The 27,897-nt window shown below is 38.5% G+C and overlaps 2 protein-coding genes across 6 annotated transcripts in view; both read left to right on the top strand.

Annotated features, from left to right (window-relative positions):
• LOC139691535 (inactive histone-lysine N-methyltransferase 2E-like) overlaps positions 1-10,012 on the top strand; it is a 73,803-nt gene extending 63,791 nt beyond the window's left edge. For all 5 annotated transcript variants that reach the window (XM_071589403.1, XM_071589404.1, XM_071589400.1 and 2 more), the window contains one exon: positions 8,182-10,012. In XM_071589403.1, the coding sequence (XP_071445504.1) occupies positions 8,182-8,825 (644 nt within the window). In that variant the 3' untranslated portion in view covers positions 8,826-10,012. The remainder of the gene's footprint in view (positions 1-8,181) is intronic.
• A 12,670-nt stretch (positions 10,013-22,682) lies between these two features.
• LOC139691541 (aminoacylase-1-like) overlaps positions 22,683-27,897 on the top strand; it is a 36,111-nt gene continuing 30,896 nt past the window's right edge. The window contains exons 1-3 of the mRNA XM_071589414.1: positions 22,683-22,870; positions 23,016-23,185; positions 23,454-23,625. Of these exons, the coding sequence (XP_071445515.1) occupies positions 22,798-22,870; positions 23,016-23,185; positions 23,454-23,625 (415 nt within the window). The 5' untranslated portion in view covers positions 22,683-22,797. The remainder of the gene's footprint in view (positions 22,871-23,015; positions 23,186-23,453; positions 23,626-27,897) is intronic.

The following is a 27,897-nucleotide window of genomic DNA, read 5'->3' as shown; positions in this document are numbered from 1 at the left end:
GTGAAATAATGCGTTGGACGTTGGATGCAGACAGACCCAAATGGTCTGCAATTTCTTCACTGGTTAAGCGTCGGTCTGTGTTCAGCAGTGTCCTCACTCTGTCCACATTCGTGTCGGTTCTTGCCGCAGACGGCCGTCCGGAACGATGGTCGTCTTCAACGAGCTCCCTATCCTCTTCAAACAACTTGTGCCACTCAAATACTGTGGAACGGCTTAAGGCAGTGTCCCCGTAAGCCTGCTTGATCATGTCGAGGGTCTCAGTTGCCGTCTTCCCGAGTTTTGCACAAACTTCACGGAATAACGTTGCTCTAAATTCAGATTCATTTTGTTTTTCGACGCGGACAAAAAACTTGCTTCACTAAAAACGGTGTCCTCACTCAACGACAGCCCGCAGGCGACTGAGGTTGGTGTTTGTCTGTTGCTAAGAGCCCCCTCCACCTTACCCTGCCAGGCAGACCCCCCTCCACCGCTCCATTCGCGCCAGAGAAAATCAGTCCTACCACTTTTGGGTGCGACCCTGTACGTTTACTGTTCATTTTTTTTCACTTTTATTTGGTTATGGAAAAATACTGACAGTGCTTGTTCTCAAACAAAATTCCAATGTGCGAGGGTTGTCTGAAACATTTCTGACCTCAACAAGAAGATGGTGGCACTCCTCAAGCAAAGTTAGGGAATGTGTTCATGCATGCATTGAATGGTATTCGCCAAAATTTTAAACTTATTGGACAGACTCAGTTGCCGTTTGATGATTGTTTGAATGAGTTGTCGTGAAGACTTTAGTGAAAATGGAAAAATTAAATATCGAGCATCATTTAAAGCTTGTTTTTGAAAGGCACTACACTTACGCAAATCAAAGAAGAGTTGGACAAGGACTCTGCAGCATCATTTTTAACCGTGAAATTTTGGGAAGCTGAATTTAAATGTGGCTGCAAGAGCTTGGTTGCGGGTGAGTGTTTAGGATGGCCTGAAACAGCAACAACCACTGTTAACGTTGAAAAGTTTTCGAAATGGTACTGGACAATGGTCGAATTAAGGTTAGATAGATGGTAGAGGGTGTGGGGGTATCAGGATCGATTGCAGAATTGGACATGCATAAGCTATCCATGTGTTGGGTGTTGCATTAGCTTATTTTGGACCAAAAACACATGTGGTGGATGAACATTTCCAAGGTCCTCTTGGAATGGTTTAAGTGAAGTGAGTCAGATGTTTTGCATTGATTCATTACTGTGGATGAAATTTGGATTGGCCACTACACTCCTGAGACGAGTGAACATCAAAACAGAGGACTAACTGCCAACGGTGAACCTCCTCCAGGAAAGGCAAAGACCGTTGCAATGGCTGCAAAGGTGAAAGCGACTGTTACCTGGGATAGTCACGATATCCTTTGATTAACTTCAGAAAGGTTGAACATTAATGGGAGAGTATTGCGCATCATTACTTGTCAAGCTGAAGGCAGAAATTCCAAAAAAAACCGTATTTGAAGAAGAGAGTGCTTTTCCATGAGGACAATGCAAATACCCATCCTTAGGAGGTACTCATGGCTAAAATTCACAAGTAGCACTTTGAGTTGGTTGACCTAACCCTGTATTCACCAGATATGGCCCCTTGCAACTTATTCCCATTTCTCAACCTTAAAGTTTGCTTGGAGGACAGAGGTTTTCATCGGACAATAAGGGGTTGCATCAGGCAAGGAGGTCATAGCTTACATAAATGCATATTTTGTGGAGAAAGACGCAACTACGATTTGGAAAGTGAAAAAAGTATGGGTGGAAAGTTTGTTGACTTGAAAGGAGTCTGTGTTGAAAGATGGAAATGGATATGAAGGAAAAAATGTCTCGTCTATATGTTAGGTTGGAAACTTTTCAGACTACCCTTGTAGTATGGCACTATATATTCTGACATTGAATTCTCACTGCAGTTTTGTTCGTTGCAAGACCCCCAGCTAAAAACCTAGTCTATTCATCCCATCATCCATGCTGTCTTTAAATCAATGCTATACAATATTTGTTTGAATGTGAGAGCGCCTAAAATCCTGCTTTGCGTGATATGAGGATTGATATAATCCTTATTGTGTGTGTGTCCTCGTTGACAAGATTTTGACAGGGAACGGACACTCCCCAGTCGGCTATGAGCATTAGTCTTTGACCCCCTCCATTTGGAGTGGGCATGCATCAGCTTGGAGACAGCTAAGCACATCAGTAAAATAATCCAGCACCAATTTCCCTGTGATGCAATCTCTCTGAAGTTCAAGAGTCAAAATTTAATGGAAAGATCCTTTCATGACATCCCCCCAAAAGGCAATTTTCCCGATGGTTTCAAAGAAACACAGCACATTCTTTTGGCATGTTCGTCATTTGTTGAAATGGAAGGACATTCCGGCCCCTTATTTTAAATACCTTAAACATTAGTAATAATGCATTTTAATTGTAAATGCTCATGCCAAAAGGTATAGAGGAGGCTCTAATGACATAGGCGAAATGGGAAAATAGAAATTGTTATCAAAATCTTCCACTGTGATAATCTATTTGCCCTCCTTGGGGTGCTGCTGGGTGCATATTTGTTTGGGTTATATTGCAAGGTTCAGATGTGGTAAGTGGTCATTGGGCAACTTAATCTGATACCAAACCAAAAGATAGAAAATGCCTTATGGAGCAAAATTAGATTTCCATTATATTCTATTGGCATTGTTCCTTTTATATAAAGAAAATGTTAGCCGAGTGTATTTTTCTATTAAATTAGATTAGTATTAGAATATATCGATTTAAAGAAGCACATTGGTCGAAAAATATCAATATTCATCTTTAATGGATAATGAAGTTTAAATGTTGAGATGTTGAACTGCATGGCACTGGTGGATTCAGACTCAATCCAAGGGTACATCAAAGCTATGAATGCTGTTATCATCCCGTAGGTCAGTTTGATAGGTGATAGATGTTCGAATTCACCCAGGACTAAGTCCGACAATGGTATGTGAAATTCACACATAAGAAGGGTAATAAAGGGGGGCCAGTTCCTTTCCCTGTGCTGGCGATGGTTTCCCAGGAAATTCTGGTGCTGGGTGAAGCTGAGTGTGCCAAGGAATCGAGCCCGGGTCCTCCGGTCTGCAGTCTAATGCCCAACCACTGGGCTAACTCATCCAATTAGGAAGCACTAAAGAGTATAATTTGACAACCAATATGTCAAATGAACATCTTAAGATGAGTACTAATTAGTTTTCTTGATGAAAATTAAAGTATAATATTGCATATTCTACAATGCACAGTTAACTTAAAAGAAAATTTATTAAGTTAAAGGGAAATAGAGCTTCCGCTGTCATTGCGAGTGGTAGGAATAAACTAGAGCAGTTAAAGCATCAAACACGTGATGCCTAATTTAATGGCATCCGATATGTTTTAACGGTGGATGCTGGTGATTCAGGAAGGCATTGCCTAGTGGCTTTTTGAGAAGGGGGCTCTCCCCTTAATTCCCGTAATGGAGCAGTGACCCCTTTCTCAAAGCTGAATACACTGTCCGGATATTAGTTCCAATGGAAATGTTGGAGCGGAGGGTTGGTGGAATGAGGAGAGGTTTGGGGATTTTTATTTTTTATATTTTTTTGTTTAAATACCTATTTATCAATATTACATGCAATCTTGCTCATTTGCAACAATTAGCAGTACCCATTACCAGCTGCCTAATTAGCACTTGATATTGTAATATTTACTTGCGAGAAGATGGTTTTTAGGCTTGCCTAAGATGGCATGACTTAGTGAACAAACTAACAGGCTGAAGAGAGAGACCACACCTCGAGACTTCGGCTTGTGATGGGCAAGGTAGCGACTCAATAATACAACAACCCTTGCGCCAAAGCTCCATTGGCACTTGTCATCTTAAATGTCCCCAAAGTGTGCCAGCCTAACCTTCACCCGTCACTCCATCACAGGACTCACAAATTTGGAGGAAATGGCTGCTGATGCAGGATGCCAATTCTCCTCAAGGGGAAACTGTAGGGCTGCCCCTCTGGACTGACGCGGTCGAATATGAGATTTCCATTCAATATTCCATTCAAACATTTTTATTCATGAAGTTTCAAAGTAGGCTAAGAACAATTATTTCTGTTCTGCGCAGTCCTCTCCTCTCATTGCATTAGATCAGTCAATACATGCTTCATAGGCAGTTTTGTTTCATGGCGATCGAATCAGCATATAGCTAGTTAAAGGATAATTCAACCCAAAAGGTAAGATAGTGAGTGCTTTTATGGAATTTGCGGTAATGTGTGACTGCCCTGAAAAATTATAGTTTCCCAAAATATGTTTTATTTCTCATTGAAAGGGTTTATTAGGGGTACTAAGACATGCAATAATAATATGCCTGAAAAGCGTAGAATCTGACTGGAGATAATTATTGAATTGTATTGGAATTGAGCAGTGGAGGAATTCAGAAGATTGAATATTTTTCATTGCTTTCCTTCATAGATTGAGAAAACACAGACTTGAATTATTGGGAGGTATTTTGCTGCACGTTTATGCTGTTCACTCTTAACTGTGTAACACTTAGGTTCCATGCTAAATGAAGAGGGGATTGAATCAGACTTGTGTCCATTATCTTATTGAGGAGGTCTCTGTAGACTATCTGAACCAACCAAGTTGTTCACATAGATTGGGGGCACGTGCAAAAATTCTCCATTCATTTGAATCAAGTAGTGTAGGTTAAGAGGCATTAGATTCATGTGGTGATGTTACTGAAGAAGTGTCTAACGCTGCATGGGGCCCAGTGACACAGTATACTTCCTCACTAGGATACTGCCTAGATGTTGGTGCTGTTAGTGCTTGAAAATGACTGCTCAAGCCCACTTACAATGTACAAGTTGTTTCTTGCAGGTGATATGCTGGTGTATATAGTAAAGGGAACTAACAAATATGCTGAAGAAATTATTGATCTGCATCCTAAAAAGGAAGCAGGCAATTCCCGAAGGCATCAGCAAAAGCGGGTATAGTTACCCAAGGAGAAATGGATAAATTCATAGGTATTTTGCTAATCATGGGTGTTGTTCATATCCCTGAAATTCGTCTATTGGTCAAATGACCCAATTCATATGGGTGCGCTAGTAAAAGATATAATGCCTCGGGATTGCATCCTAGCCATTTTGAGGTGTTGGCCCTTTAGTGATAATAATCTGGCGTGATGTGAAGATCGTCTGCAAAAGATTTCTTATCTCTCATCTCCATAAAATAAGTGAGGATTTTCGGAAACCTGGGAGTATTGATTAATGAAAGCATGGTTCCGTGGCATGTGCATCTGATATTTCATCTATATATAAATAATACAATTATGGAGTCAACTTCATAAGCTCTGCCCACCCAAAGGTTACGTTTTTAATATCGTTGCATGCACTGTTTAAAGAGAGTATTCATCAGAAAAGGGCTCAAGGCATAGTGATGAAGTTAACGAATTAACTTCTATGTGAAGGTCGCACATTATGTATCGACACTTTCTTAATAAGTATTCCTCTGTTTTAAGAGTTATTGGATAAAAATACAAAGATGTGTGATACAATATGAACCAACCAAAAATTTTTACCCAAGGCCTTAAAGATCAAACAAAAAAGGGATGTGATCGATTAGGCCTACGAAAGTCAGAGAGTAAAATTTGTGAAATAGACAGGCTAGAGGTCTGTACTTGAAGTTGACAGCATACAGAACTCACAATTATACTTCAGTTGGCATCAGCACAACTTAAGAAAAACCAGATACTATTTTTGGTTACACTGCTGTCTAGAAAGACGTGGACTTGGGTTACCAAATGTCTTCATATTAGAAAATAAATACTACAAAGTGACGCCTGAAACCATTCAAGTCTTCATATTACACATCTTTGTGGCAGGCGATTAAGTGATATAAAAAGATAGTCATTGAGCTAATGTGTGGCACTGTGTTGGTAGATATTTGGTGCATTCACAAGTTAAGTTGCCAGAAAAAGCTAAGCATTTTACAATTTCCCGAAAACATAATTTCCACTCTGCTTGATCAACCTATGATTACTGCTACACCACTAGCATTAAAGAAAAAGCAACATTATATTAAGAAAAATGAAGGTGCGACAAAAGTTGAAATTATTAGGTGGTAATCAGAAACTAAGAGATGAATACGGAACTACTATTTATATGTCAAGGGACACTTCAATATGCCTCATCATCCAACAGCTGCTCTCAAACATCTTACGATAGAGTGATTCATGGTGTGGTGGGTCACGCCGCCAGGGAGGCTGATACTAGTGTAACCCACCACTGGGCCATGCAGGAGTGAATATGTTGCTTTCTTTCTCTAGTTATTTTGTATCATTTATAAAATTGTATAATGATTAATGCCGACAGCTGAGCCAAAGCTTTGTAAACTCTAAACAGCTGCTGCAAAATTTAATAGTTTCAGATTATTTCTTTAATGGTTAACTTTATGAGTGCATCAGTTTGCTTGTTCGAATTCAATCTTCTTTTTTAAGGGGGTATTGTAAAGTGTTAATAATTGCTAAGAAATATCCAAGATATCAGGATAAAATTTATTCTACAAATTAATTTATCCCAATGCACATAATTTTGTAAATGACTTATTAAACTTGATTCATAGAATCCATAGATTGAATAATTTGCAGTGCAAAGGAGGTAAAGGGTTGCAGTGTAATTAAGTTCCTTCATTGGAAAGGTTACAGCATCCGGCAAGTCCACAATGATGGCTGCTTATGGAAATGATAGCCATAATTATTCACCAAAGCTGTGAGGTGGAAAAGGAATTTCAAAGAATACCATCGGCCGCTGTGACTATGCTGCCCCTGAGAATATGAATGGAAGGCTGAAGAGAAACCATCCAAATGGTCATGAATGAGACTTACCTTCATTTCGACAGGGTGTGGAAAATCATTCGAAAAGAACTGTCAAAGGTGTCAGGCAGCACACTGGGTGCCACGACCACTGACTACTCATCAGGAGCAAACAGGGCGTTAGACTAGTCAAGGGAGAGAGATGTTGAACCCTTTGGAACAGGACGAGGAGGATTGTTTTGGTTGCCTGGTGACATTGGTTGAATCTTCACTCCATCAATGTGATCGAGAGATCAAAGAGCAAGGAGTGGAATCCCTCCCCAAGGTGGCTAAGCTGCACAAACCTGCAGGGAAAGCCATGCTGTCTGTTTTTGGGGACTGTCTTGGAGTTGTCTGTCTGAACAGACTACGGACCTGGAGAAGGATCATGCCATCACTGGAGCCTATTACTGCACACTACCCAACAAATTCAGACAATGACTCAGCTCACTCATCTCGAGGTGCGGTTGAGGAATCAAAAGCAATGTGGTTTGACATTTCGCCACATCCAACCTATTCTCTCAATCTCGCCCCCAGCAACTCTCTCTTATTCCAACAACTAACAAAACCATTGCAAGATCTGAGATTTGACAATCCAGATGTTGTCATTCAAGAGGAGAAACAATGGTTCTCAACAGAATCTGCTGAGTTCATCATTGATGGACTTTGAAAGGTCAAGAAATGCCGGATTTAACTCTGGATGGTGACCAAGTGGAGAAAGCTCAAGATTAATTAGTAACAATTAAGTTTTCATCGTGATTATTTTTTAGAGATAATCAAAACTTCATAATTTCCCCTTGTAACAGAAGGAAACTCCAGGCAGTAATTTGAACCAATGAAATTTGTTTGGGAGAGGCATGTGGTGACAAACACCACTAGGCAATTGGCTGTAATTTTAGCTTTTGAATACCTCCAACTTGATAACTTGCCTCAGATTATTATGTTTGCTTTTGTCTGTACCCATACCATTCACTCACACTAGAAAAACATGTAAACAGTGTATATTTTTTTTAAATATGACTAACAGCCACTGGTATAAATGGCAATATTCTGTGGTTGTGGCGGACAGTTACAAGTACTTGTACATTGGCAATCCTCGGGCAGGAGAAGATGTGAAAAGGTCCCTTTTTATGTAGCTATTTAACAATTGGCATTTATTTTATCCATACGTGCATGCTGGGAATGGAATGTGTGGGCTCGTTTCAATTGACCAAGGGTGGCAAGTCAGTCTTGAAAGTGTGTTTTATCTCCACCTGTGAATTATGCCTGGGGTAATTGGATAAGGAGGTGTCCTCATGCGCCACGGAGTGTGCGTGCGAGTAATGCTCATTTGTCATTTGCTCCCGTCAGGGATTCCCGAGGTTGTGGACAAGGTGCTGGGCAAGGAGGCAGGCGGCGAGGCTAAGCTGAGCTCCCGCATGCTGGTGGTCCAGACGCTGGCCAGTGCCCCGCCCCCACCTCCGCCACCCCCTCCTCTCCCCCCGTCCTCCTCCCCGCCTCCTCCGCCCCCCCCACACCCTACCTCCCCCCTCCTCACTGCTCCCCCGGCCATAGGAAGGGCCCTGCCCCCTCCCTCCCTCATCAAAGCAGTCCCGATGACCTCGGTGCAGTCAGCAGTCCCTCAGACGGCGTACGCCGTGAATGGTGGGGGGCCGGGCATCGGCTCCTATGGAGGGTACCAGGGGGTGGCCGCACTGCCCGCAGTCTCTCTGCCTCCCCCCCCTCCTCCCCCACTGCCTCCGCCTCCCACGCAGTACCCACCCCTGGCCCTCGCGCACCCATACGTGGCTGCGGCCAACTCAGCGAATGTGGTGATGGTGGGCAGGCCATCGCGGGCCCCTGGCCAGGCAGCGGCCCACTTGGGAGCCCCGTCCATCGTTCCACCATCGACTGCAGTGACAAACAATGCTTCCGGAAATATCATTGTCTCTCCATCTCTTCGCACCACATCGAAAACATTCTTTGGACAAGGGTTCCTGCCCTCCCGAACATAGCACGTCACCTGTTGCCCCCCCCTCCCCCCCTTGCCCCCACTCATGGAAATATGGAATCCAGTTACTTCAGTGTAAATAGTCCAGTGAAAAATGTTCAAAGGTTTTTCGGTGAAAAGCATATCCTGATTCATATTGTGTAAGGAAGTATTTACTCATTGATTCACAACAATGAAGTTGAGATGAATGTGCGTACAGAAACGTACTATATATGTTTTAAGTTTGTCATGTGCTGCAATATATGAGATGAATCACAAATTATTTATATGGATTTTCAACCCATTCAGTGAGTGTATTGACGAGAGAGAGATAAAGGGGGGGAGGTAGTGGTGGTGATATACATTGGCTCGGGAGAAGAGCTGTCTCTGAATAGCGTAGTGGCCACGGGCGAGAGCTGGCATGTGAGTCTGCGTGTGTGTGTGTGTGTGTGTGTGTGTGTGTGTGCGCGCCCCCTGTGTGGTATGTTTCGAGTGTGAATGAAAGAGAGGAAAGATTTTTAATGAAATGAAAATGGTGATTAAATGTTTTTGAGACTTTCAAAGGTATGCAGACTTTTAAGGAGCTGTAATTATGGGATATGGACATAAGTATGCTTCTTTAAGGTTACATGTTTCCTCTAATTCAAAGACCTCAAAGCCTTTTTCCTCTTATGAAACCTGAATGAATTCTAAAAATGGCACACTTAATTACTCATGCCTCTGTTAATAAGAGTATAATTGCATTTAAAATAGAGTTATTATTTTTGTGGTACCTTGTGATGGACACAATTTGTGAAAAGTGTTGGCTTTAATTTAAAGAAAATCTGAATTGTTTGTTTTGTCATGTTCAGTTGCATCCAGTTTTTCTTCTTGTTGCTGTGAACTTTCTGGTGCACTTTGGAGTACAAAATAATTTTATATAACTTGTAAATAGAAGCTAGGCTGAACTTCTGGTTGTTGTCAAATGCCTTAATCTTGTTTTTAATTGAAATTGGTTCAAAATGCTCATAGCATGAAGTAATTTTATGGTGTACAGCTTCTTCAGAGAATACCAGCAGTTCATCCTAGTATTTTTTTCACAGTGTCTCTTGAAATTCCAGTTATTTCCTGTAAATATGTTAAATTCTTACTCTACTGCTGCTCTTAAAATGTAAAATTCATTCTTTAGAGAAAATGCAGTAAAAAATTTGAAGGATGAAAATAGAATAAAAAAGGCCCTTCTCAAGTAAAGTGTTGGTTCATTCATTGAAGTAAGTGGTTTTTGACTGTTTCACACTACACTGTGAAGTATGAAGTTTGCATTTGTTGTTTGAAGTTGGAAACATGTTTCAGGAACCTGGTTACGAGGTTGAATAGTCTGCTAATAATGGAATTCATTCGGCATGTATCCATGTGTGAAAACCCTTCAAACAAGGTACAATATGTCTTCCATTGAAGTGCTTACGTTCCAAAGGAAGGTTGCGTCAGGGGACAAACACTAGCTCACATTTTCTTCCAAATAAGACATCTCAATTATTGTTAATCAGTTTCCTCTGGGGTGAGCCATAGTGAGAGTGAATCAATTCAGTCTTTCAAAGGACTAAAATTTACGTGCAAATAATAGTTTCAAAGCGTGCAGAAGTGGGCTACGTTAGAATTATATATAATGACACTTCTGAGTTTCAAATTGCCTCAAGAAATTTCCAAAGATATGAAAAATAACCAAAATGATAAGAATCCATAAAATTAGGGAGAGAATGGACAAATAAAACAGCCGGCCTCGGTGGCGGCGGGGTAACGTCCTCGTCTGCCAATCCATGGGTCGCGGGTTCGATTCCCGCCTGGGTGGGTTTTCTTCCACCTAGGGCTTGGGTGTTTGTAATCGTCTCCATTGTTATTCTTTGTTAATAGTCCGATGTAAAGGCCAGAGTGCTGTTTTCGGACTAATGGATAAATAAATAAAATAAAATGATAGGTTAGATTCTTGGAAGAGAAATGAAATCCTGGAAACTTATTGATTTCAGAGTCTCACATGAATAATTTGCTTTATAGGATAAAGGAGCATTGATGGGTAAATTGATATTGAATAACAATAGAGTTACTACTATTAAAATTTAGCCCATGAATAGCTTAGTGATGAAGAAATTACTTGAGAGTCAATGAAAATCCTCCTACAGTGTATATTTGAATGGAATGGCATTCCTTACAAACAATGTATAGGTGACTGCAGTATATTCAATTAGCCAGATTACGATTTGATTTTGAGTTACGGGATCCTTGAAGGCATATGATGTGGACCTGGTCAATGATGCCCATCCAAGTTGCAGGTTGTGCATCGTTGCCTTTCATGACTGCGGAATGCAGGTGAATAATGGAGCCATGAGACATTTTTAAGCAGCATCCTGATTTGGAACAGCTCTTGCTTTCACTCGTGGTGTTTTATGCCTATTTACCTTGGTCTGAAATTACAGTAGACTTTCTTATATTATCATAGAAAAACCTTAATGATACTTTTGATTGCTAATAATATCTATATAATTTTACGTACAAAAATCTTGCCAATCTATTTATTGATGCCTCTTTCCACCTTATTAGTATTGGATACTTTTAAATTTTTTAGAAAATTACAGCTCTTCCTCGGAGTTCAGGTCTACATATTGTTTTGAAAGAGGAACAGTGAGCCATTCTAAATCATAAAAAGAAAGTATGCATCTTGTTGAAATATAAAGACAATATGAAAGGGTAAATGGGCATTGGGTCAACCCCTAAAGGGTAACGGAAACTAGCTTAGTAAAAAACCTTACTTAAGAAAATGGCATGAGCAATTATTGTTCCTCGTGTGGAGGTGTTTGTAGAACCCTGAATACTCTAGTGCATGGAATTATTATCTTGCCAATACAAACTATTGTGGGCTCCTCTTCTAAGTTTTTGGGAATACAATGGTTTGGGCAGTGGAGGGAGCTGGCAATTATAGCAAATTGGGAGGTGATTTCAGGTAAAGGCAAGAATGTCAGCTAAAGAGGACAAATATAAAGAATTTATCCAGATGAATGTATTCACACCTATGGTTAATGTCCCACGGTGTTGGTCAGTACGACTCAGAGTATAGATGGTTTCATAGGACAATTTTGCTTCTCATTGAGATCCTTTCAAGTAAACTAACTCTGTAACTCTGGTGATTTCTCTCAACTCAATTTGGATGAGATGCTAAATTACATGCCCCTTTCAGTAACTAGAGAAGGTTGATGGCAAGTTTCTCATTCTGACGACAATGAATAGATTTATTTTTAGAATCAAATTTGTAAATGAACACCTATTATGCCATTCCCTTTCTGGATTGGCAGTGTAAAATGCCTGATTTCAACAAATGACATAGTTTCTGGTGTGAAATGATGGAATTTTTGAGCATAATTATCACCAAATGGTGACAATTTTCCATTTAAAAAAGTTGGTGGAAAATTGTTACAGTTTGGTCATCATTATGCCTGATGCTAAGGTATTCCAGGACTTTCCTCAATACTGCATGATCATCATGTATTCTTTTACCTCCTATGAATCCATTAATGTTTCATACTTGCTCTTCTGTTAGTTGTAATATCCCTTGCCTTGAGCCTCCTCAACCGCATCAATCTAAGACTGTTTTGGGCTACTCCTCCTCTCACTGCACCATTTACTTATCTCTCATGCCTGTTCAATGATTCTTCTCTACAAGATTGAAATAGCACAGCATGCACGATTCATGTCTCTCTTACCAATGCATCAAACCCCCATTCCCTCCTCATTTAACTATCACTCAATACACCAACAGCATTTAGTTGTTGCATCTGTTTCCATAGAACAATGCGGGGGAGGCATATGCTTTTATGCTCTGCCATATTTGCTGCCTTGGATGAATATTCACTCTTTAAAATTCCCAGCCTTTTGGAAATTCTCATGCCAGCCTGGGGAGTGTTGTGAAGCCCTCTTTCCTGTTTTGCATGGTGAGGTTTCACATTTCTTACCTGCAGCTCCGAGCATACATTTTTGCAACTTTTGACTCTTGCCATGACTTCAAATCATGGCTTTCAACTTGAGCATGCTCTACGACATGTGACATTGATTCATTCATGATTATTCCATTTGCCTTTCCCTGGGATTTACCAAGAATTTCTGATATCCAGAAAGTCTTGCACAAATTGTGGCCAGCAAGGAGTTTTCTGAGGCATCTTTCCATTGTTAACTTAGGCCCTCCAGTTAGTATCCCATTGCTCCTCCCACCAGGGCGGACGGATATCAATAAGTTTGCCTCAGCACATCAGTGGAGCACTGAACTCTGTACAGTTTTTGATAAAATCTATTCCTTCCCTGGCCTTCTTGGCACCGCTACATTTGAAAGAGTGAAACTGCATAGAACACTTCCAACCATCCTGATGATTCCCTTTGCTCCATACCTCCTCACCATCCCAATTTCAGTTCAAAGTAACAAAGGAATTAATGGAATTATAGCTGCATAGGTATTTTCATGTAGTTCTTTGAATAAACAGTGGAAACCATTGGTGAGAGTTGATCAAGTGACTGATGAAAACACTTTGGGGAGAAGAGGAATTTCTTGTTGATGTCTGGGTAAGTAAACGTCACGGGCATGCATCCATTCCCTCGTTATTCATTAGTATCTGGGCTGAGGGTTAATATCTTATTTCTCCTCCTCCTTGCTTGCTACTGCACAAGGCTAATTTATTTTCTTTGTTTAATTTTTCAGTGAATTGAAGATTTTCTCATTTCTATGGAATGGATGGAGTGTTTCTGGGCTTTCCGTTGCAGTGCCACTGGACAATAATTGTCTGACTTTTAATTTCAATTCATTTAACCACTATTGTCCAAATTGTTGTGGGGATCCCTGATATGTTCACATGAACTGAATTTAATGTGGCATCAAGTTATTATACCCAAATTAAAGATTTTTATTGATAATTACTTTATTCTGTTAAACGTGAAAATTGTGATTCTTTTGACTAATAGTTAATCCTGAGAATTATTTATCAATCACTCCCTTTTTTCAGTTATGTAGAGGTGACTTGATTAAAATGCCGATTGATTGAGTTTGTTCATAGTACTCTTTTTAATTTACTTTTCTGATTATATTGTTTTATTGAAAATGGTGACATAATGTTTGTAATTTTAATAATAATATCATTCACATATTTCATTTACATCGTTGATAATAAATATAACTCCTGGTAAAATTGCCTTTAATTCTTTCAAAAATAATTCACGGCATGCATGAAACATATGTGTTGGCTGTGAGTATATTTTTTTCTATAGCAACGTTTCATTTCAGCCAAGTTTGCATTATTCATTCCCAATAAAGCCCTTGGTAAGTTGACTTCCTCTGCAAAGTCAATCTGGTAAAATGAAACTCATAATCCTGCTGGTGTACATATGTAATCGCATTGAGGAAAACCGTATAGAAATAAGGAAAATATTTTCCCAATTTTAAATGTCCAATACATGGCCATTGTGAATTAAGAAGTGGCACTACATTATTATGATGAAAATGTCAACATAAAAACTATGGATGTTGCCTGAAAAATGCTAATGAAATGGGTTGCCTAACTACTCTAATTTTGGCTCAGCAATGTGCAAATGTTGGTCATGAACGTCATTTTGAATAATGATAAATGTTACCACCTGACATTGGTCCAATATTGGGTTGATGTCCATGCCATTATTTGCTGACATGCAAGGTCTGTTCAAAAGAAGATTAACACTTTTTGGATTAAATTAGTTGCCCTTCAATCTTACTTATCGCCTTCAAAATACATCCATTGGATGCCAAAAATATGCTCCCAAAGGTTTTTCCAGCTTTCAAATGGCATCTGCAACGCTTATTTCAGAATAGCCTTTAAGTCTGATGTACAATTTTGTTGGATGTCTTCAATAGTTTAAAATCTGTATTTTTGGGTCCTAGGGAAGATGGCTCCTTCCACTGTGCACATTGGGCTTTGGTTTCCATATCAAAACCCGAAACCCAGGTTTTTTCATCTGTGACGATTGTTTTTAAGAAGTTTTGGTCATTGTTTGTACGATCGAACAGTTCCTGACTGAGGGAGAAATGTCAAGACATTTCTCCCGCAGTTCATTCGTTTACAAAAATTTCTGTCAAAATGGTGAAACTTGATCGAACACTAATAATTAAACTTCATTGGCAACCTCCCTGATGGTTAACCTATGGTTTGTACTCACTAAATCATTCACACTGTTGATGTCGACGATCGTCCATTTCTTGGTTCTTGATTGGTTGAAGTTTGTCCAGGCTGGAGGCAATTGTACTAACGAAAACACTGTGCCCGACTCATAGATTCATTGCTAAATGCCTATTGAATCATTGCATAAGTTTCAGGTGCACTTGACCCAAGGTTAAAACAAAGTTCAATGCACACGCGCTGCTTCTCCAACAACTTCATTCGCTAGAATTTGTGCTGCAAGCGTGTGCAAGTTCAGACAAGAATCGCTGTGGCGCAAAGATAAGTAGAGATAAATGCCATTGTTATGCTCCTCAAAGATGCTGCTTTAAGGCGACACCTCGCTGATTGTGATCCGTCCAAACAGTTCACGTGTAGAAAGACCAGTTCAGTTATTCATGCATTGTGTCTCGGTATTGCTTTTCATCTTAATGCTTATTTAGCCAAAGGGAAGATTTGTTTATCTTCAAAATGTAGATTATGTGAGGCATTTTTCTTAACCAAGGAAGGATGAAAATAATCTCGGGGATATTTTACTCCAGATGAAATGCATCACAAGGGTACATCCGAATGACCCAATACAATATCCTCCTACATAATTGCGAGAATTAGCGCAGTGCAGTTTGGGCTCCAGGTTTCAATCCAAACGCATTCTAAGAGCATTCCCCATATCTTTCAATGAGTCTTCCCTCAGCAGTTTGAAAATACTACCTGAATGGTTGGAATTAGTGTTCCAGGAATAGTCCTTAAATTTTCAATTGGTTGGGAACCGCAAACAGTCAGAGAACCATTTTACTGGAATTCTTCATCAACATTTAGGCAATGACAACTTAATAAATTTAAAAAGAATATTTTCAACTCTCTTAATGGGTTAATACAGCAATGTTTGTAAATTTATTTATGTATATTTTTTATGTGTCCTATATGTGTATGTGCTGACAAAATGGGTAAATAAATTATTATTTGTGATACTATCCAGGAATTAATAATAAAAAGAACTCTGGGTATTAAAAAAAACATAAATTAATGAAAACTGCAACATTGTACAATTCTGACACCCCAATGAATTCGAATCTTCAGGGGAATGCTTGGAGTGATATCGTACGTAGCACAAAACTGGTTTAAGTAATTTAATATATTTGAATACGCCATGAAAAGAAAGTATTTTGTTTACCTCCAAGTTTAAAGCACTCTCTGCATCTTATTTCCAGGAGAATCATATCTGGTGCCCCAACATAAATGATAGATGAAGTGACCTTGTGAGGGGCAGCGGGGTCAAGAGAGCTAGGCAGCCATGTCATTGAAATTGGGTGGTGGGAGTGACTGTTCTCTCATCCTTGTGACTAAATATTATTATATTACCCATAAATTATGTGATGCAGTATCGGAAAAACCATTTTTAAATCTCATAGTGGGCCCACTTATCTCTTCTGTAATTAAGGTCTTACGTAAGAGATATCATATTTTTTGAAATATGACCCAATGTGATAAAGAGATAAGATAGCTGCGGGTGTATAAATCTTTTATGACTAGTGGTGGAAGTTTAAATACATGCCTGGAGATAAAATTAGTAGCATCCAGGGAGCAAGTAAAACAATTTATGCATTCCTTCATTGTAAGTGACTTCATGAGTCACACAATGAAGAACCTTGAGGGGAAAAATATTTTGCCTGGACCAGGATTCAAACGTGCCAAGTGCTTCACCTAGTTCAGATAACCTCCTCCAATGTGCATCTATATGGAATTTTAAATATCAATTCTGATCAATTACCATGCCTACAATTGCATGATGCAATTTTCATGCATATGCCTACCATTAATTTTTGACATTGTAATTCATTAAAACGTCTTGTTCATTGACCATTGCTGATTGATTTGGATGACATAGCTATTCCAAAATTAAGCTAAAAAAAGCATCTATTTTAGAGAAATGAAAGACTGATGCTAGATCGTAATGAAATGATTCAAAAGTTTTGCAATGCTTCAGTTGCAACAAAACATAGAGGATCACCATTTATCGTCATTAATCTAAGATTGGTTTGATTAAGCTCTGCATACACCTTTATGATCAGTGAACCTCTCTTTGTGCTTGCAAATTTCTCCTCTTGGCCTTCCTCACTCCAGGCATCTCTCCATCCCCTCTCTCTGCATTATCCCATTCCCTTGACTATCCCTTGATCATCAGACCACCAATGTGCTCGCATGACTGACGCCAATTTTGAATTCACTGCATGGAATCTTAAATTCCCTTGTCACTTCCAAAGACAATCATTCTCCCCAAGTAACATTCTCTCTCTCACTTATTTAACCAAGCTCAATGCTCTGACATTTATATTCAAAATCATATTTAAAGTTAATTCATGTCAACTCCACCTCCAAACCAGGTGTACATGTAGACTTGATCAAAAAAGGAATGAGGACTCCCACTTTTCTCGGACTGCCCCAACCAAACTTGCCCTAAATACTGCTATACAATAAATGTAGAACAATTAAGAAGACTTCAATAATCTGCAACTCGAAACAAGATTGAAAACTAGTCTGAATAATTTTAAGAAAAGTAGAAACACATTTTACTTGTAAAGGTACTATTTAAATCCTTTTTGTTTCATTTAATATCTTTATTTAATAACAGGTGCACCTATACAGGCAAATCAAAAGTTTATCTGAAATCATGTTACCCTTGTTTATATGTAATCTGTATGACTTATGGGATGAAATTATGTTCATGTTGCCATTTATAGTATATTTTTAAACATTGAATAATAATAATTTTTGTCCAGCTATTTGTTAGTACATACAAATATAGGACTTATCCAGGAAATGTATGTACATCAAATGTACATGATATATTACAAAAACTAATTGCAGGCGAGTGCAAAAACTATATGATAATCTTTTCACCTGACTACATGGTTCTGATTTTATATGCTTGTGGTAAATATTGAGATTGCTATTCCTATGATGACTTCTGATTAAGCCAATGATTACCTTGATATTCCTATTTGTTACTCGCTATATCCCTATCTAATCCTACCATGATGCCAGTAACCTGCTGTAATCGATGTGTGCAGCATCCAACATATGTGAGTATCCTTTGAGATATTTCTATTCCAATAAAATAAATCAAGGCTATCATCACATCACATCACTTGCATATCTTCTCCATTGATAAGAGAACCTTTGCTTCATTTTGCTGTTAAAAAAATGGGTTAAAATTATGGGTACACTTTTCTTAGTCTTCTTTGGTTGGTTCTCCAGTTAATTAGCATAGGCCTTCCAGGTGAATTATTATTTCTCCATATATGCTTCTGCCCCCCCATGGACTAACATCCTCGACTTGGCGGAAGGGTGTGTGCCTTCCGAAGCTTCCTAGAGCTGTGCTGGCTGGAGCAATGCCACATTTACTCCTGGTAGGGTCACCCATGGCAGGCATATGTAAAAATTGATATTTCTAAAATTATTTTCAACACTTCTGACAATTGGTTTTCTGTGTATTTACATAATTTGCTTCTTATTAAATGGCATCTGTCACTTGACTTGGAAACCAAGGTATCGGTATGAGGCTCCCAGTTTAGTGAGGCATCAAAATCTAACCCTAGAAATTTCATTCTGGATGCATGAGGAATTTTCGTTTTCAGGATTAACTGGCTCATCACAACAGGATAAACACTTTTTTAAAAGCAAATGATTAGGGGCTTCTCAACATTCAGGCTTCAAATGTTGTTGGAAAACCAGCTACTCAGTTCAGCAGAAATGCAATTTCAAAATTAGGAGACAACAGCCACTATTGCCTTGGATTTCAAAACTAGTGCGACAAATCTAATTTTACTCTTCTCCTAAATAGTAATTTGTGAGCCGTAAAAGTCAATGTTCTGAATTAATTACAACAGGGACTTGGATTGTTAGGATGCCATTGAGGACAAGAAACTTAGGGAATATAAAGTGAGAGATGAAAAGAGGAAATATAGATATTTTAGGTCAATGTGAGGTGAGATAAGAGCGGGGATTACTGGAGTGATAGTTATTGAGAAGTGTACAGCTGAGGGGACGAAGGGTTGCCATTATTGAAAAAAAGGTAGGAAGAAGCGTAGTCAAGCAAGCAACAGATAGATTACTTGTAGAAGTAAAAGCACACCCAATGAACTTGGTGATTGCTCCTGTTTAATGGCACCAAGCAATCATGAGGAAGAAGTCGATAGGAAATACAATCAGTAACATAATCGCGTGTTCCCACAGGGAAACATTTAATGGTGATGGGCGATTGGAATGTGATGGTAGGCAAAGGAAGAGATGGGTGTGAGGTGGGGGACTAGTTTAGGAATGAGAAATGACAGCAGGGAGAACACAATTGAATCTGCAGGAGACAGGGATAGTCATAACCAAAACTTGGTTTAGACACCACAAAAGGTATATAGGGTATACATGGATAATGCCAGGCGACTCAGAAAGGTATATGGTAAAGTGGGATGGGTATATGATTGTCAGGACATATGATCAATTAGAGGACATAACTGCGGGTGCTCCTGGAAGGAGACATTTGACAGTTTTGGGGGATGGAAACACAACAGTAAGCAAAGGAAGAGATGGTAGTGAAGTGGGGGACTACTGTTTAGGAACAAGAACTGACTGCAAGGAAAACACAATAGAATACTGCAGGTGCAAGGGCCAAAATATAATGAAGATTTGTTTTAGACGGCAGAAAAGATGTAGGGATACATGTAAAATGTCCGGGGTTCCAGAAAGATTTCAGATGGTGGGAGAGGATAGGGTTTGTTTAGGAGAAATTCAAAAAAGGCCGGGAAAATGCTTGCCGAGCTTTTTGTTTAACGATGTCTTTGAGACTGTGATAGGGGAGAAAGTTAGGTAAGCAGGGAAGGGAAGGGGAATAAGATTGGCATGTCTGTCAGATAGAAGGGAGTAAGCATGTAGAATTGAGGAGGGGCTTATTGTGGAGACAGAATTCAGGCTGTGTTTAGTTAGAAGAGGCAAGAAAGTGTATTGTGCACCATTGTATTATGTATGCTAATTGACAACCTATCTTAAGCGGTAGTATTCCTATAATAATATCAAAGTGCCTTTCCATAGTATTCTAGGTCAAAAATGTTTCCAAATTGATTATAAATAACTATTGGTAAATAGGTTTTCAATGCATGAACATGGCCCTAATTCTTGAAAAGAGATAACCTTGAAGAGAGTGGATTTAATGCAATTGTATGACAAAGATCCTTAACATATTCTTAAAACTGTGAATTTAATTTATAATCCAAGAGTTGCTAGGGGCAAGCTTTTACTCTTCTTCTAAATTTAGGAAAGGTAACATAAAATAATCCATCAGGCTTAGAACTGGGTGAATTCTACTATCACCTACCAAACCAACCTTCGGGTGTATTGCTGTGTTTAAGGTTTTTTTTAATATGCATTTTAGAAATTATAAAATTGGTATCGGGATCAATCATCAACGTTAAAAACATGAGAGCAAGTTTCATTTTCAGTTAAGTTAAAAAATTCCCAGGTGTTGGAGTCTAACAAAGCCCAGCGTAAGTGAGAAAATACTGGATAAAATAATTGAATAGGAAAAGCACACACAACAAGGTAAGTGGTCAGAGATTAAAAATAAGAAATCATAGGACGTGTGTGAAATGGGAAATACTAAATGTGGAAGTGGAATGGTTGGCTACAAGAGCAAGCTCATGATTGAGGAGGTTAGTTGCTTGAATTTACAAGACATCAGATCGATCCTTGCAGTCTGAAGACATATTTACATTAAAAACTTTGGTAATAATGATTATCTGTTCAGATTTTGGAATAAATATTTGATGACGTAAGCTAGATATGAGTCAAAAATTTATTACGATTTCAAGAGCCTTTTATAATGACTTTGAATGTTAACATGCACAAGTCATATTACTGTACGAGATGTCAACCTCAGGGGCGCAGGATACGAAAACGAGTAGTGATAATAACACTCGCTGATTGACTGCCACCTAAATCATTTCTCTGGCTCTGCAGAGACTGATCCTCGAAGACGAGCACGAGAACGTAAGTATATGCATTCATCGATTGCTTCAAGCCGTTTTCCCGTCTTGCAGATGGAACATCAACAACATTACGTAATAGCCATCTTCATTATTACGATGCAATCAATCTGTGAATTAGAATCTTACTACCATCATGAAAGGATCATGATGAAAATTACGTCGGTAATTTTCGTCATTTTCGGAGACATCGCTGAGGATAATTCAGACCTTAATGCTCCGTGTTCACGACAAAATGTTCTCATGATCATGATTATTCCAGTAGCGTAATATTCCCTCATTGTAACAGTAACAGGCTCATATAAATGAACTATTCATTAAAATTCAAGGGGAACAAAACCTTTTCCTGGCCTTGGAATTGCTGAAATAAAGAGGGCAATTAAAAGAGTTCGTTAAAGTGACTTCCATTTGGACTATTCTCTCATGCTACCAGACAGTTAACATATTCTCACGTTTTATTTTAGGTGCATTGTGACCATCTTTTATCATAAAAAAAGACGACTGACATGCGAAGACATACCCTTGTTTTTAAAGGGAAAGGGATGATTTCCTACAGTTTATTTATTTAAATTGACATTAGATACCTACTTGCACCTACTGAATTATAAGTTCCAAATTAAGTTACTCAAAAAGTCATTATTAACGTGTAATGAAATTTACGGCAAGTTAGTCGTATGAGTGGTGTGCTATGAATACTAATATAAAAAGATTTTGACGGCGAAGAACCTCGTTTACTGTAGTAAGCAATGAAACATATGCTTTGGTTTTCGCATGCACGACTTCGATCTGTTGTAAAGTATTGAAAATATTGTTTGGCTCAGTAAAAAATCGTTAGATGCCGCACGCATAATAGTGCTGGAAAATTAACTTTCGATAAGAGAAAATACTGGTGGCAGTTGGAGCATTGGGAAGTGAAAAGGGAATGAAATATTTGAAAGGGAGTTTGGAAGTATATGTTGTAGGCAAGAAAATGTTTTAGAGTAGCAATAAAAACCAGTAAATTAAAAGATAAATATGGCATTTATCACTATGCTCAATACCTATGACAGCCGAGCGAGATGGATGGAATTGTTGGAGAAAAAAATAGAAATGGTCTGTAACGTTCCACTATCAGATTTTCAGGCGAAGGTCGTACTTAAGATAAGTAATCACAAAAGTAATCTCCGGCTGCAAGGTTGAACCTGAACTATTTGGAGATCAGATTATATGTTTAGGACTCATCAGGCAAGAATATATTAACACAACATGGACCTTAACGGACATCATTCACAAATCCACGCAAGATTATTAAGAAATATACCAGAGATTCTTTGCAGACTTTTTAAAAATCTGATACGTTCTCACACAAGAGATTCCGTGAATTAAGCAAATTAAGATAATTCTCTAGGGCCTTATGATGTATAATTATAAATCATTTGTAAGAATCTAGTATTAATAAAAAGGCTTGGATAGGAAGCAGAGTAAGGGGTGATATTTCTTTATTTAACTCATGTCCTCTTTAAGGGAAATTTGGCTAGTACCTCATTGTAAGTCGGATGCTTTCCGTGGAATGAATGAACCGTAATGCAGCACTCTCGCGAGTAACCATAATCTTTCATTTCCTCCGTGGGGGCGGTTGCTTGTCTTTGTTGCTCTCAAACAGTTGCGCAAGCTGCCGGTCTGCAATGCGTTCCCATCCGAGGGAAGCTTCATATAAAAGCGAGTAAATGTAACTTTCCAGCTCTCATTCTGTCCTGGGCCAAGCGGTAGAGGTTAACTTATAATGGAAGACGAGGCCGTAGCAAATTTTCGAACTTATTTAAGAATCCCTTCCGTACAGCCAAATGTTGACTACGGTAATTACATCCTGTTACTCTTCTATTTTATTTCATTGTTGTGTGTAATGGCAATTAGACGTTTATTAATGCGCGAAAAACGAACTGAGCAATTAAATAATTCTTGTTTTTCAATATGCTTATTTTATTTTGTCTATTTACGAAGGACCATGCGTGGAATTTTTGCGAGGACAAGCTAAGAGTTTAGGGCTGCCTTATCGGGTTTATGAAGTAGTTCCTAAAAAACCAATTGTAATAATAACATGGGAAGGGAAAGAGCCCAATTTGCCTACCGTATTGCTAAATTCTCATATGGACGTCGTTCCTGTTTATCCCGTAAGTATGAAGAACTTTATGTTCGGTACATAGTTGGTGGTGCAATATGTCTACATTTTTAATAGTATTTGTGTCGTTCGCTGATTGACCAGGATTTTTGTAGTAAAATAGCTTTCGTTTGAAATAAAGGTAAGTGTCCACGTTTAAGCAATTTCGTTGTGACACTGCCTGACTTCCAGGGGACATGAATTTTATCGGTAGCAAATGCACTAGAATCACTCTGTTGCATTTTAAAACTTTATTTTTGAAGCTTTATTTTATTCTTCAGGAAAAGTGGACTCATGACCCATTTTCAGCTGACAAAGATGCCAATGGTAACATTTATGCCCGGGGCTCTCAGGACATGAAATGTGTTGGCATTCAGTATATTGAAGCTGTACGAAGACTCAAATTCCACGAAGTTAAACTGAGGCGAACGCTGCACATGTCATTTGTGCCCGGTAGGTTTTTTATTGTGTATGATTATATATTTTGATGAATTTCTGACGACGTTGACGCCTGCTAACTACATACTTATTAATATCGTTCGTGCACACATAAAATCAAGACGCTTAAAATCAAGAATGTTCAATTGTTCCAAGTGGGGAAACCCACTTTAAATTACGTAGTTCTTTATTACTGAAAATGCGTAATTCCAGTGATTGCGTACTTATTCCTGAGAAACGGAGAAATTGTAATATTTTTGAGAGTGTAATCGACTATTTTTCAAGTTAAGCTATTAAGTTCAAAAACTCTGAGATAGTGGTTTGCATGTGTTATCTAAAACTTGAGTGATATGGGTATATTTTTAACTCTAGTTCTGCCCATAATATTGTGCAAATGGGTGATTTGAAGTCCAAATTATGGATCATATAGCAATAAGACTAATGTTTTGTTGATATGGATTTTGAAAGGAAATTAAAAACCTTATAAATCTCTGGAATTGAGAACCTTCTGAAGTAGGTATATTCAAGCTAATGCTGTAATTCTGTTTAACATTTTAATTAATTCCATATCCTTCAGCTGCTTAGGCTAATACATTGCCAATCCCGTGCCCAAATTTGATGTATTGATAACTTTTATAAGGGTTTATTTAGATATGTTCATGATGGTGGTACTGTAATGGAGGCGAATTTGCTTCTTTTTGTACTTGACCACTTAGGGATGATTATATCCTAGGATAAACACTCATCACCGAATTATTTTTATTAAAATTTCCATAAAATCTATTATTCTCCTCATGGACCATGAGCTTTACTTGGATGGAGAGCTTTTGTGTCCTGATGACCCCTAGGGCTGTGCTACTGGGAGTGCAATGGTAATTGCTCCCAGTAGGGTCACCCATGTCTGCACCATAGGGTGGCAGGTAGGACCCAGGAAAAGATAGTCCATTCAGCATCTGTCTCTCGACGAGGTGGCTGCAAAATACATCTGACCCCGTTGGAGCGGCCATTGAGTGATGGTATAATGTAGAAAACACTACTACTGAGGAAAGAAATGGGAAGTCACCTCAAATACATCTATTTATCTCAGGAAAATATGATGGAACCAAATGTAGAAATGAGTCTGTGCGTCTATGGAATTAGCCCATGGGGTAAGTGTCATGCTTGGAAGGATGTGTAAGGAGGTTATTGCCACTAGAAATCCTTACACAGTCCAGCAGATGGCAGTAGTGAAGAGAACAAGAAAAAGGAACTGACCAGATGAAATAGGGACGGGGAGTCAAGGCCGAGGGCAGGGAAACAGCTATCAGGAGATCAGGGAAGGCACGCACTTAGGGCTGGTGTGAGGTGAGATGAAGAGATGGCATTGAATTGGGAGTCTTATATGACTACTTTATGTGAACTTCTGTAGTCACCAGTAAGATACGTTTATTTGCTGTTGATTCAGCGGTTTATCATGATATCCGTGATCCTGGGGACACTGCAGCTTTATCAGATGATTTTGATGCTTTACAACCCTGGTGCGACACTTCACAGTTAGAATTACATTTTTAAAAAAAGTGTGTAGGGATTAATTTTTGGAAAAAGAGGAATTTCTACTAGAATGCCTACTGCATTGGGAACACCAAAATGGAATGTGTAGACTCAACCTAGGCGTTACCCTCACTCACGATCTCTGGTGGTTATTAGTCCTGTATCGATATTGGTTAGAATGTTATCATTGAGGGTTGCAGAGGAAGGTTGAACTCTTGTGGGTTCATCTGTGGTGGTATGCAGGCTAAATAATGATAGTAAATGGAGGAATTTATACTTTGATCTGGAATTCATCGGAAGTTCACAGTTAAAAGTCACCGGTTATGATTGGTAGAAGACATTGGAGAGAATAATGAATTATTTCCAATAGTTCCATCATTTTGGTTAGGAATATTTCGAAATTACTGGAGGGAGAATGGTAAATAGTAGTGACAATGAAGTCATAGTCCTTCAGATTAATCAGCATTACGCTAGATTCAAATGCTAGTTCTTCATTCAGGAAATGGTTTGAGAAATCAACTGGGAGTGATGTAAGCTCTCGGACACTAAGATTAAAACTCCAATTTCAGAGCGTAAAAATCATTCGCCTTGACTGGGACTCGAACCCAGATCCCTCAATATCCGGTCGAGTGCTTTAGCCGCTTAAGCTACCGAGGCGTCCTCTTAAACTCTGAAATTTCCTGAGTGAGAGAAAAAAACTCTGAGTCCCAGTCAAGGCGAATGATTTTTACGCTCTGAAATTGTTGCATTGAAATGCACATTAGCGGATGACTCCGTTAAAAGTTACTGTTGCGGCATCTCCCGCAGTTTCTTTGGAATTAAAACTCCACTTTACGATGATCAATTTATTTTTTGAGCTCTTAACTACATTTCTCTGCTGCCTTAAGCTTCATTCATAGCGTTGGATCTAATGGACATTGGACACTTCTGAACCCTTGTAGCAGTTATTAATTTGGAAAACCTATAGTTCTGCTTACAAATATCTTAAGTGGGCTACTACATATGAGGAAGCCTTGTGTCAGGAAGGGGTCCTTAGTTACTGACCCACTCAGCTCCAAGGAGCACATTTACCTTATCCGACACTCCTCTGTGCCGAGGGCATGCTTGTATTTTGTAGGTAGTTGTATTGATAAATGGTAGCGAAGAATTAAAAGTGAGAATTTGCAGCTGCATGACTTATTTTCCATAAAATGTTGCATTTTTCTTCAAAAGAAAATTATTTGAATTTTAGCCAGATAATGGCTAATCAGATTTTGAATGAATATATGTAAAGGACTCATGACCCCAGTCACCCATAAATCGACAAATTGTTGAATCAAAGTAAGGTGTCCCCAGCTCTTAAAATATTAGTGGGAGAGGCTTGATATTGTGAGCTCTGTTTGTCTGATCTCATGCCTACAATTTTCGGGCTCAGTTTTTTGGTCCTTAGGAGTGGTTAAAGTTGTCATTCATGTGTTTATTTTAAACTTGTAGAGTTTCAGTTGTTAAATTGTAAAAATTCTATTAGTTACTATATCTAAAGAATTGATCGACCAAAAAATTTGCAAGGAAAAAGTTAATTTTATTGAAATTTTTTCAAATACAAAATTGCTATTTTCTGAAACTGTGTTATGGTCAAAAGTTTTTCATTAAAGCAAAGGGGAATATTAATGTGTGTAGCAAGTGTGAGACTTCGGCATTTGCTATGATGTTGGGCAGTGCGGGAAGTTAATGACTGCACTCTCATCCTTAAGATGAATGTGGTTTTGAAATATTGCAAATAATCATACATTTCCAATCTTCCAGTGTTTTTTTTCAGGTTTGTTTGCAAGATTCAGGACAGTAGTTTGTACGAAAAACATATTTTGTATAGCCAAGTGCATTTTAAGTGTAGTATTGCCCTAATCTTATGTTAACTTCAAAACTTAGCTTGTAATCATAGTATACATATGCAATGATGCATATATACATGTTTATGTTATTAATTATGAACCAATAATATTGTAAAATGTTGATTTTTTGTAAATTATAATTATGCATTGAAAATTTACCAGATTGTATTAAATGATGGTTTTCTTGCTGGAGAATATATGTACATACGAATAATAAGTATATTGCTTGGATCTGTGGATTGGTGCGTTGTCATGAATAAGGTGTTGACTGTTGATTGTTTGGTGTCAAAATAATTTTCAATGCAGTAATGTTATCATAAGTGAAATATATTTAAAAAAGGAATAAATCACACATAGCTCAAGGTTGTGATGTAGGGCCCTAATTACCTTGAAGAAATCTATCCTAATTATTTTGTTTGTTTTTCAGAAAACTTGAAAAAATCAAGTTTTCTTCATGGAGAAAACTGGATTTTTGCCCCTAGCTTTGAGTTGAGGAAAAAGAAAGATCCTTGTGTGTGAGTGTGTGTGTAATAATCGGGCTTTTTCAAAAGATTCAGATATTGATTGGTTCTTCCTGCCAATATGATGACTTGTTTATCAGGAAATTTTCAGTCGTATGGTATGTAAAATATTATTGATTTTGCTCAGTATAAATGTATTTTATGTATGTGTGTTGTCTTTGCAATGACATTTTGACTGTATTATGACAATGAGTAGTGTTGGGGTGAAGGAATCTTTATTTCTAGCATATTCTCAGTGAATACCTTTAAATCCTGCAGCCCTGAAAGATATATAGGCTAGTCTCATTTGATGCCTGCACATTGTCTTCCATATTTTTTGTGGTGATACACGTAAGGTCATATTTCTTTTTTGTTTGCATACTCAC

The sequence above is a fragment of the Hetaerina americana genome, unplaced genomic scaffold (genome assembly GCF_022747635.1).
Source record: "Hetaerina americana unplaced genomic scaffold, ioHetAmer1.1.p SCAF_37, whole genome shotgun sequence".
NCBI classification, from domain to species: Eukaryota; Metazoa; Arthropoda; class Insecta; order Odonata; family Calopterygidae; genus Hetaerina; species Hetaerina americana.
Note: the sequence above shows the minus strand (reverse complement) of the source record. Positions and strands in the feature narration are given on the sequence as shown.